This window comes from Maylandia zebra, linkage group LG1 (assembly GCF_041146795.1).
Source record: "Maylandia zebra isolate NMK-2024a linkage group LG1, Mzebra_GT3a, whole genome shotgun sequence".
In the NCBI taxonomy this organism is placed as follows: Eukaryota; Metazoa; Chordata; class Actinopteri; order Cichliformes; family Cichlidae; genus Maylandia; species Maylandia zebra.
The window spans coordinates 23,601,530-23,613,556 of NC_135167.1; the positions used below are offsets into that span (position 1 = coordinate 23,601,530).

General features: G+C 39.6%; 2 protein-coding genes across 3 annotated transcripts; both read left to right on the forward strand.

Moving 5' to 3' along the window:
- Nucleotides 1-967: 967 nt before the first annotated feature.
- Nucleotides 968-2,822, forward strand: LOC101472010 (chemokine-like factor). 2 transcript variants are annotated; one of them, XM_076887880.1, is made up of 5 exons: nucleotides 968-1,116; nucleotides 1,303-1,399; nucleotides 1,857-2,012; nucleotides 2,123-2,218; nucleotides 2,490-2,822. In XM_076887880.1, exons 2-5 carry the CDS (start codon nucleotides 1,319-1,321, stop codon nucleotides 2,589-2,591), a joined length of 435 nt encoding a protein of 144 aa, XP_076743995.1. In that variant the 5' UTR covers nucleotides 968-1,116; nucleotides 1,303-1,318; the 3' UTR covers nucleotides 2,592-2,822. The 2 variants fall into 2 exon arrangements, with proteins under 2 accessions (XP_076743995.1, XP_004543356.3); XM_004543299.5 differs by lacking the exon at nucleotides 968-1,116 and having other exon boundaries at nucleotides 1,261-1,399.
- A 73-nt stretch (nucleotides 2,823-2,895) lies between these two features.
- LOC101472292 (CKLF-like MARVEL transmembrane domain containing 3) lies at nucleotides 2,896-11,436 on the forward strand. Its single transcript, XM_004543300.3, has 5 exons — nucleotides 2,896-3,215; nucleotides 6,804-6,959; nucleotides 7,089-7,184; nucleotides 7,268-7,385; nucleotides 9,007-11,436. Exons 1-5 carry the CDS (start codon nucleotides 3,099-3,101, stop codon nucleotides 9,033-9,035), a joined length of 516 nt encoding a protein of 171 aa, XP_004543357.1. The 5' UTR covers nucleotides 2,896-3,098; the 3' UTR covers nucleotides 9,036-11,436.
- Nucleotides 11,437-12,027: the final 591 nt, after the last annotated feature.

The window sequence follows — 12,027 nt, forward strand, 5'->3', positions numbered from 1 at the left end:
CAGAGTCTGTGTCCCAGTAGGGCAGAACTGTTTTGGTGGCATAAGGGGAAAGGGCTTCATACACTATGTGCTCATAAAGGATTTGTTCCTGTAGCCAAAAATATCTGATGGTAATTTCAAGAGTCAAGATTAGCTGTATTTCTCACATACATAATTATACAAGTAAAATCTGCAGTGAAATGCTTATGCACCAATTCTAAGGAGCTTGGAAATAAAAGCGTCTGGACTTCTTTAAGTTTCCTTGAAGACGTTTCACCTCTCATCCCCTCTACCTAATCCCACGAGCCAAGGTGTAGGTCACAGTCAGCCGAGGTTTCGGGTGAACCCACTGTGAAGCCCAGCTTCACCCTATCATGTGATTTACTGACTTCAAATTGCCCAGGATGTGATTGGGCGTTAAGGCATCTGGGAAGGGATCTCAAAAATGGATTATAGATGACAGACAGTTGGTGTTGTAAGCCACCACCTCTGTTCAAAGACGGTTGTTCACAGTGGACATAGATGTCTTCTTTCACTCCTCTTTCAAACCATCTGTTTTCTCTGTCCAAAATGTGAACATTAGCATCCTTGGAAGAGTGACCTTTGTCCTTTAGATGCAGATGGACAGCCAAGTCTTGTCCCGTCAAGGTGGCTCTTCTATGTTGTGCCATATGTTTATGAAGTGCCTGTACAGCCACTTCATAAACATGTGGCAGCTTGCGGACAGCTTGGGGACACTCCCATAAGACCTAGAATCCGGGATTCTCCACCAGTTGCTCTTAGAACTGAAGAAGCTTCTCAGATGAGAGGTGAAACATCTTTAGACTAGGATGACCTGGATGACTGAGAAGCTTCACAGACACTTATGTACCAATCTGGCTGAGAATAAATAAGAGGAAGACATAGCTTTTTAAAATGGATTAGCCAACTGGTAGCACAACCATAGTCCAAGTATGAGTATCAGAGTAGTCAGGGTGTAGGCTTATTAGGTCATGGTTTGACTCTGCATTTAACTGCTGAAACAGAAATCTTCAGTTATTTCCTGTTGATGTTCAACATTTACTGAAGTTGATGAAGATGTTAATTATAATCTTATCCATCCTAAAAGCAAATATGATGTGTTACCCACAGTGTAAGGTAAGTGTAAGGTTTCTGTTGGAGCCAGAGCTCATTTTTACTTGTGTTTTTTCCCCCTGAGCAGTTATAAGTAGCAGTAAGTGTGAAAATACAGTGTCTATTCTTGTGATCAGTCATTTTCTATTTCTATCAAAGGAAATTGCATGTTTCAGGAAACAGACTGAGCGAGTTCTCTGTTGAAATCAGATCATCATGCTGTAGAATGACAACAAAACAGACAGCAATGGAAGTGGACACTGCTTTTCTCAAATCCAGGAGGGGGATTGTGAAGGTGACAGAGATGGTGAGATATTTGCTTATATCCTAACTTTGGACATTTGGCGTAATGTGGTGTAAAACAGCTGATACATGCCGTTTCGCTGCCTTGTGCCTGTTAAAAAGGGGGAACAGAAACAGAACATGGCGCAATAGCTTCACAATGCTATATGCTTTAGCTGGTAAATGTTAGTATGTGATTTAAAGGCTGTTGCTGAAGTGGATCATGACCTGTTTAATCTTTTTAAATGTCATGAGGAAAGCTTCTCAAAATGACAGTTCCTGTTTTTCTCTCTAAACTGAGAGGTGCAACACGTTGCAAAAAAAAAATAATTGCGAAGCAACCAGTGGACGAGAAGGAAGGAGACCTCACAGTACACAATGCAGTTTTAAAATAAGCTGTTATCAAACATCACAGTGTTTTTTTCTTGGCTCTGTTATCTCAGTGACAGTTTCTCTTTGCAATCTCCCCCTCTCTGCTGTAGGTGACTCTGTTTGTGGCTTTTGTGTGTTTTGCTGTAGCCTCGACACCCAAGTACATCGCAGCCACAGCGTTGGAGTTTTTCATCACCTCGCTTCTGCTGGTGCTCTACCTGCTCAAACTCAACAAGAGGCTGACCTTCTTCTTTTGGCCTCTAGTTGTAAGTGATGTGTTACAGCTTTGGACATAGTGAGAGAGAGTGAAAAAAAAGTGTGACTGCCTGTTGCATGTTCAAGCTCTTGTTCTTTTCTTTTTGTTCTCCTTCTTCAGGATGTATTGAATTCAGTCTTTGCAAGCGTTTACTTCATCACCTTGAGCTTGATGGCTATGACTTCTTACATTAACACAGGCATGCTGATTGGAGGGGTGAGATGTATTTAAGTGTATATACAGTATGCTCAGTAACATTAAACCTTCATGCATTGGCATAGATTCACTTCTGGAGCACTACTCTAAGTTTAAACAAGCCTTTACCCCTGAATGACTTGTTTTCTTGTTTCTCAAAGAGAGGCGAGTCCTTAAAGTTTGACTGTGTAAAAAACGTAAAAACACTCCCAATATGAGTAGCCTACATACACACGAACACACACATGTGGAATGCAATGGATGTATGCTGAGATGTACCCTCTTTTTGCAGATCATGTGTTTCCTCTTAGCTGTGCTGCTGTGCGCTGAGAGCTACATTCTGTTCAGTATCATCACATTCAACAGGCCGAGGACTGAAACGCAGAATACATAAAACAGACGAACTGCAGCAAACTAACGACAACGTGTGCGCATGAATGACCCCAACCCGCTAACTGCTTTTGCATTCTGTGCGTAGTTTAAAGGTTTAGCTGTAGAAGTGTTTGTTAGTTTATTCACAGGCATATTTGATTCTGTAACTAAGCATGGTGTGGCTGTTTAAGATTTCTAAATTGTAAAGGGAAAGAGAAAAAAAATATCAATAAAGATTTTTTTCTTTGTGACATCATGAGTTGTATATTTCCGCCGTTGTGTGCAGCTGGGGGCATCGCATTTCACATCTGGAGAAAGCAGATGTTGCACTTCTTTTTTTCTGGCGCTCGCGCTGCATTTCCGAGCTTGTCATTGTTTCCGCTTCCACCTCAGAGAAGCCTCACGCCTCCTCATATCTCATTTGAGTGTGTGTGTGTGTGTGTGTGTGTGTTTATTTTGCACTAAAATCGCTGCAGTACTTGTAGTTTGAGCAGCCCGGAGCTCGAGGAGAGTTTTTCTTTTCATAACAATGGGGGACATCGAGGCTCCCAGCTCGAACCGGCCGCCCCAGGCTGTCCTGAAGTCCATTCTTCCCAGCAAAGAGTTCGTCACATCCAGGAAAGGAATGCTGCTTATTGCTGAAGTGGTAAGAAATGACCCGATGAGCCAGGCCAGCAAATCTGAGCGCCAGTGGACCGTTGTTTCACCAAAGGCGCAGAGTTGTGGGTAGTTTCTGGCAGTTTTTGCAGACACTGCACTGTGTTGATTTCAGCGCACATTCAGAAATAACTTTAAAAGCTTGGTTAACTGTCATTTTAGGTTCACTCGGTTTCCGTTAGGTCTCCTTTAGAAACGGAAAGAACAGTAAGTTTAAAGCAGCCGTGAGACAAGCTTAGGAAACTCTGACTGACTTTATACTGGATCGTACTGGTTTGGATGGACACGCGGTGAAAAGCCTGAGGTAACCACTGTTGTCCACGCTGTCAATGATCCAAGTAAACCACGGTGTAATTCCAGGCTCTCTTTTGTGCACAATTCATTTCAAGTTCAAATATATTGAGAAGAACTTGGGTTTTTATTGTCGATTTCAACAAACCAAATACTGAAAAAAAACTTGCGCCGTGGTGTTAGTGTGAGATTACCAGCATCGCGAGTTATTTGTGGGAAGGGTCTTCTCGCTGCAAACCCTCAAACTGTGTCATGTGACATTCGGCTCATGCTGGGCTGTGAGTGAGCAGTTATCTTCCCCGCAGTCACATCCTTTTCTGTATGTCGCCTGGAGCACAGCTCTACACTCCCACACAAAGCGCAGTCTCTTTACTGCTGCTTCACAGCGTGGAATGGCCTGTAACCCACGTTAAACAAGACCCAGATAGTAGTGTGCAAAAGTCTTTAGCCAACCCTAATATCTTTATATTTCCTATATTCTTGAAGGAGCCAGAATTTGTTGTGACCAGTAGTGCCAGGCTTGTTAAAAGTTTTTCTTTGGACAGCCCCAGTAGTTAAACATTTTCAGATAATTTATTTTACTTAAACCACATAATACTCAGCCAAGAAACAGTTGTATCTTTAGCCTCTTTGTTATTAGCAGCCTGTCGCAAAAATACATTGTTTCGATTTCTGTGGTCGAATCTTTAATAATGCCAACGATAAGACAGCTTGATAGAGATAAAATTAAATTTTTGCACAAACAAGGTGATTCTCACAGAACTATTGGCTGAAAGCTTGGCATATCTCAGCATGATGTGCAGTGTGTCCTTAAAAAAAATCTCAGAAAACTGGACAAGTGGTGGACAAATGAAAAGAGTGAGGTATGCCAAATCATGCAAGAGGTGGACTGAAAATCAGTGGCAACAGGTCTGATGTAGTGTTAATACCAAACTTGATATTTTTGGTTGTTTAAATGGAAGTGGGGAGGAGAGAGGTACAACAGTGAGTGTCTGTGAAACAAAGTGGAGGCTCTGTCATGGTTTGGGGCTGATGTTGGAGAACCTGACCAAATTGGTGGAATTATGAAGAGAGAAAAGTACCATTAGATTTTGATCCACCATCTGCAAAGCATGTGACTGGCAACACCTTCATTGTTCAGCATGACGATCACCCCAAAACACAGTGCAGTAAAATCATACCTGGATAGAAAAACAGACAATGAGACACTATCAGTCCTGGATTGGCCTCGCAGAGCCTTGATATCGACATTTTTGAAGCCGTGTGGGATCATCTTGACAGAGAACAGAAAAAAAGCCAGCCAACATCCAAAGACTTAAAGAAATGACAAGAAAGCTTGCCTAAGAGAGTTCAGCCTGTTCTTAGAGTAAAGGTGGCCATATCAAATATTAACCTTCAGGCTTGTTCGAACTGCACAAACTGTTTTTGCCTTACATACTGTATTTCCATCTAAATCACATTTTGCTAGCAAAATATAAAGAAATCAAGGGCAACACAAGACTTTTGTCAACAGTAGAAGTCAGAAGTGTGTCCTACTTGGACTGTAGGTGAGATACCACGCCTGGTTTAGGCTTATTTTAGGAGATTTGTGATATACTATGCAGCACTTCTGTTCAGTGAGTCCATTCCTAAACTTTTCACAAGTGAAGCATGTCAGTGCATCTCGCTGTATGTGAGTGGTATGCTTTGCAGGATTTTCAAGATTTTAAAATCTGTTTCTTATACTTTCCAACTCTTTGCTTATTTGATTTTTGAAGCAACTGTTTAAATGCCAAACAGTTAAAAATGTTTTCTCCTTCACCTCAGCACCACAAACAATAATCCACCGGTATAAAAATGAGGGCCAAGTCTGAATGAAGGGTGGCCTTTTCAAATGTTACGTTTTTATCTCAGTGGTAAAGGTATGATACGAGGTATGAAGCTAAATTCATTTGCTTTAAGTTGCTGTGTAAGCTAAACGTCCTTGCAGTAGTTGGGAAACCTTTGAATGAACTCACACATCTGTGTGCGATTGTCTTTCTGATTAAAAAGATTTCAAATAATACGACACAAGTCCACAGTCGCTGAACTCAAATGTTACACACGAGGCTTCTAAAGAAAATAGATCATACCATAATACCACTGTTGCGCTGCTTGGACATATCAGGCAGGCTCATATATGCATCTGCTGAGCATGCAATACCGTACATAGTGTGTCAGACCACTGTGTCTTTCTGTGTAACCACAGGGTCTACATTTAATGTGCAGTAAAAGACAGGACTGTGTAGTGTTTGACATGTTTCCAAAATGCAAACAAGCTGTTAATAAGAGGCACATGTTGAGGCAAAGCGTGCCACCTAAAGATTGTGAGGCTTCTCAGCTCGGTACGTAATGCATGATGGATGTTTTTGAGAGGTTACAGATTCACACTCACAGGAAATAAATGTCTTCCATAAATATCTCATGGCATATTTGAATAATTTTTCTTCTTGGATGTTGTCAGTGTTTAGAATGAAACTGGCCAGTATAGGTTGGAAAAGATTTGTTAATTGATAATCTATTAATCAGTGTCTTTTTCCCAGTGATTCTTTTTAATTTAACTGTAACGTTTCTTTTTAATTAGTTTTACATAATTATAATCGAAACAATAATTTTTTTCTTTTTTACTGACACGAGTCCAGCCACACTGTAACAGAATATATTCAAAACTTTACTGTTAAGTGTTGCCTTACAGGAAAGTTTTACATCGCTCGGTAGCAGCATTTTTATAGCTGCAGGAGTTTGGGTTTAGAGTTCCTACGATCAGGCTAGTGTGGGAAAACTGACTGAGACAAAGACAAGATGGCCGTGGCTGTTTGAGATTACAGCGTCTGGGCTCGCCTTCATTTGTGCTGATGTGGTGTGTCCAGCTCTTCCTGTGGGGAGCTTCAAAGACAAGGCGGGCTCGGCCGTCTCGTCTTTATGATTAATAAAAACCAATAAAACATTTTCCTTTATTTTAGCTGCGTTTGTTTTGTGGATGTTTGCACAAGCATACATGTGGGAGGCATACAGAGAAGGGTGACGGAGTAGAAGCCTGTGTGAATAGCTTTTAACAGCTGTATCGCCTTACAGGAAGTGGGCCTGAAGCTGTAATTCACACAGACTAACAGCTTCGGGGCACTGCTACAGTTCATTATTTAGATCTGACTTGGAGAATCCTACTTGGAAATAACTCCACACCATCTGGCGTCTTAAACTTTTTATTTCAAATGCCAAAGAGTTGTCTTATTTTCTATTTCTCTTTGTTTTGTCTTGCTCTTTTTAGGGTCTGTCCTTTATATCATTCGTGTGCTTCGCTGGATCCTCGGCAGCAGCATTTGTGACCGTCCCCCTGCTGGCATTCCTGGCTTCTCTCTTCTTGCTGTTTGGTTACTCCACCAAATTCAACGAGAGGTTTAAAGGTTTCTGCTGGCCTCTAACGGTGAGAGCAGCTGTTTCAGAAAGAACCTTGAAACTTTGCCCCGCATGATCTTGCGGCGCTAAATGAAGAAATTAGTCGTGTAGTGTTTGATTGTGTCTCTGAATCAGCTCCGGTGTTTTTCTCTCAAAGGATTTCATTAGATGCGTGACTGCCTCCATTATCTTTTTCATCATCTCAATAATGGCAGTGTCCAGATACTCAGACGGTTCCTCAAAGGCTGCTGGGGTAACGCTGTCATCATCATCAGCATAGTCCATAACTGAATACATTTGGCATTGTATTCACATTGTATTTGCCTCTTTTTGCAGATATTTGGGTTCATCGCCACCATTGTTTTTGCCGTAGATTTTTATTTCATTTTTAATGAGCTGGCCAGTTTCTTGAAGCAAGGAGGGGAGTCCAACGAGGAACCGTCAAGACAGCAAGGTAACAAAGTCACCTCATGTACATATAAGTACATGTTTAATGTAGTTTCATAATAGGAGAGAAAAAGGTAAAAATAAAATTAGTTTTTATGCAGGCTCTGAGTACAGGTCCATTCACTGGTCACTTTATTAGTTACACCTTGGTAGTTGTGTTTTGGACCCTCTTCTTTCTTCTTTGTGGCAAATGCTTGAAGCATCCATCAGATGATGGACACTGTAGTTATAAAGGGATGGAAATGATCAGCAATAATACTTGATAATATTTGTAATTCCAAGCAGAGTTATTATAGTTACATTTTCTAGTTAGTCTTTATTTCATTTCATTTTGACTTTTTGCTTGTCTCAATCCAGTCTCAATCCAGTTACTTTCCAGAGTTGAACTTCTTGTTTCAGTTTAGCTTTTATTGTTATAAAATAATGAAAACAATTAACGGTTTGAAAGCAGTTGACTCACAGTCTTGTAGACAACCTGAATCTCAGTGAACATATCCATCATCGCCTCATCAGCCAAGTTGTTATGAAGTTTTTAACTAAACTAAACTAAACTAAACTAAACTAAACTAAACTAAACTAAACTAAACTAAACTAAACTAAGCTAAAACAAAAACTTTGATTTTTCATTTTTTCACATCTAGTTTTAGTTTTTAGTTTAGTTTTAGTAAACTATAATGAACTTGCTGCTAATTGTGCCAAGAAAATATCTCCCTCACCATTACAGATCCAGCACCAGCCTAAATCGTTGATTCCAGGCAGGATGAGTCCATGCTTTCATGTTGTGTAGAGACTTATCAGACCAGCCAGCATTTCTCTAATCTTATATTGTACAATTTTGGTGGTCTGGTGTCAACTGTAGCATCAGTTTCCAGTTCTTAGCTGACAGGAGTGATACCCAGTGTGGTCGCCTGACCTTTGGCATCAACAAGGCATTTTCAGCCAAAGGATATTTTCTCTTTTTTTGAACAATTTTCTGTGAAACCTAGGGATGATCTAAATAAATACCAACAACCATAGCACATTCAGAGTCACTTAAATCAACTTCCACCTCACTGTGAAGGTTAGCAGGTCACCTTGACAGCGGGCTGCCCCCATGTGATTGAACAGGTGTACCTAATAAAGTGGCCAGTGAGAGTATGTGCCTTGGAGTGATTATTATTGCGATTTGCCACTAAATAAATAAAACTGAATTGAATTAAATGACACACCTGGACCTGTAAACTGTTCAGGTAAACATGTTTTTAATTGCATGCTTTCAGTGCCATAACTGAAGTATTTTGTTTCCACACTGAGGTGGCAGCACACATTCAGAGATGGATCATTTATAAACTTCACTTTGATGTCTGATCCCACTGTGCAAAGCATTTTGTGCAAAGCATGAACCAACCCTTTCAACAAAAAAGTTTCATTTCATTCCTTAAAGCGTGCACTCTGTTAATGAAAACAAAACTGGCACCCTTAGACAGTTCTCTATGTTCAAAAGATAAAAAATGCCTTTCTCCAAGTGCACCACGTTTTGTGCGCTTGTTATTTTCTTCCTTATTGATGTAGCTCGTCCACAGAAAGTGCACCCAGAGAAGTGATACTCCGTCTGACGCAGAGTTTTCTTCTCTTTTTTTGTTTTGTAGATGAATTTTCAGACTCTGACTCAGACTGAAACTGTGGGGATCTTTGGCAGAAGATGTGTGATCATGCAGTCTCAACCTTTGTAGTAAAAATCAACACTGCCGAGCAGATATTTGCAAACACCTGCCTGGTTTTGTGCAATAGAGTTACAGAAGGACACTGTGTATCAAGGTCAGACTCATTGTTGGTCAGTTTCAGGTCGCCGAACACGAACAAAGAAGGTTTTAGTGCAATTCACACATTAGAAAAAATACTTTTTAAACTGATGCATCAAACACGCCAGCCTTCTGTTTTATTGGTTGTTACACAAAGTTTATAAAACATGTTCTTTTCTTTTTTCATGTTCAAGTTTACTTCCAGTGTCTTAGATCATTTGCCACAAATGTAAGAGCTACTATCACTCCAACACTTTCCTGAAGCTGTGAAACTGTTTCTGCTCATGTTATGGAGAAGCAGTTATTAACATCAAAATGTGCATGCATTATGTCTAAATCAGGGGAAAATGCTCTAGCCCTGTTTACATGTTTGCACACTAGAACACTGCAAAATGCCTTATTGAATAAATGTTTACCAATGTACTAATAATGTAATGATGCTGTAACAGGAATTCAGACCAGGAGGCCTGCTTAATTATCCTTTATTAAATTGACAGCATGTTTATAACCCTGTTTCCTATAAAGTTTGCACACTGTGTAAAATGCAAAGATATACAAATCATTTAAACCCTATATTTAATTTTAAGCATCAGATGCTGCTTTCAGAATTCTTCTTATTTACTTGAAAGCAGTAGGCTCATTTAGAGATTGATTACAGCAAAGCTTTTCCTAAAAAAACTGTAAAGGGGGCGTGTTTACAACTCAGCTGCGTTGCATCTGCTCTGTAGTCTGTTAAAAGGGACCTAAGGAGTCAACTTGCTATGCTTTTGGAGATAAACTGCTTTCCCTTTGTTACTTTCAGAAGCTTAACAACTCCTTTGTTGTATTTTTGTTTTCTAGTGCTCCAAATGTTTTTAATAGATGTCAGATCTGGTTTACAAGCAGGCCAGTTCACCAACCAAAGTCTTTTAATAATGGATTGCATTTATATAGCGCTTTTCAAGGCACCCAAAGCGCTTTACAATTCCACTATTCATTCACTCTCACACTGGTGGAGGCAGCTACAGTTGTAGACTGACAGAGGCCCGGGGAACGAACCGGCGACCTTCCGGTTACAGATGTGCTTCCCAACCCCCTGAGCCATTAGGTTGTCCCTAATTTAATATGTATGTACAGAATGTGTTTTAGCCTAGTCTCGCTTAGTAATGCACGGCAATACCTGACACAGCTGGATGTAAGAATGTGTTACTCCAAAACCTGATTTATCGTTCAGCATAAATGATGCCTTCACAGATGTGCAACTATACCACTAGGGGAGCCCATAGGCCTGCCCCAGGCTCCCTTTTGACTTTATTTTTCCGATTGACTTGAGTCTATATTAAATGAACTATGCTTATAGAATGCAGAAACATTTTTTGCCGCTTGTTTGAATGTTTTTTTCTTGCTTTGTGTGCTAAATTTTTGATTATTAGTGTCTACCCAAAGCCCATGCATCGATTTCCATTATAGAACTAAGGATCACAAACATTCGGTACAGGTTTCCAGCCTTGTCCAGATTTCTCTGGATCAGGTGAACCCCTTCCTAACTTTACTTCTGAAAGACTCAGTTTCTCTGGGATGCTCTTTTCATATATCATGTTACTAATTAACCTAATGTGTTGAGCACCAAATTTCTTTCTGGATTGCACAAATTTACAACATTTTGCCGTCTATTGTTGCCCCTGTAATGACAGCTTTGTAACATTTTACTGGCATCAAACTCAAAATGAGCTCATGTAAAAAAAACAAAAGTTGTTTTTAAATTAAAAGTCTAAATTAAATAAAGCTAATTTTGGCTCGTGCCTTATTTAAGAGTGGTTACCAGAGCACGTAGCAACGCATGCTTGATTTGGTAGGTCTCTTTTTGTTTTTTTCTTGTTGTAACCCCAAAAGGTTTGTGTCTCCTCCTTTTCAGAGTTTGAATGAGTTACAATCAGTTTCATTCTAATTTGATTCACATTTTTCACAGTGTTTTGACATTTTAGGAAACAAAGTTATAAAAAATTTTGTAGCCTATATTACAAGAAGAGAATGGTTGGCTGGTTACAACCTCTGTCCAACTGTGGTAGATTTATAAAAGCCTATTTTACAATCTGAGGATAACCTTTGTTTATCTTATGTTTATTTCCTCATATGAGTTTCTGTGATGTGCTTGAAGACATTAGAAATCATGCTACTTTGACACACTTACTAAGGTAACACACTTTGTCGACTTCCTGCTCTTTTTTTGTTTGTGTGCTATTTCTTCATATGTGCATATGTGTGTGCAGTTTATTAAAACCATTTAATGCAGTATTACTTTGAGAAATTCTAAATATCTGCTATATAAATCATTGTATGTGTTTTTTTTATTTGCATGTGTGATGTATGATTTCTCTCCATCCACTGCCACTACTGACAAATTAGATGCACTAGAGCGCCACAGTGACTGTTAATGAAATCTACACGAGTGCTACAACAGCACTGAATTAAAAACAAATGACTGGGAATTGGCCACCATGGCATTTCCCGCATTTTTCAGTGCGGTAAATTTTATGGATCTGTTACAGCTGTAGCTTCATGTTTTAAAGTTGAGTGGAAATAAATGAACAAAATGAGAAAAAGACCTTGCAGGTCTATGCAAAATAAGAGCTAAGATTTCCATGAACCCGTCTGCAATGATGTTATAGATCGTTTATACCCTGTGAAAAGCAAGAATGTCAAACTCATTTTATATTGTGGGCCACATAGAGTTCACTTTGATCTTATGTGGGTTGGATCGGTGAAATTCCAGTTTCTCTGTGTAAAAAGTGTAACTGTGGATTCACTCATTGAAATATCAACACAAACATAAACAATTTAAAAATTATGTCTCAGTTTTTCTACATGGTAAAGAAATGCTGTTGTATT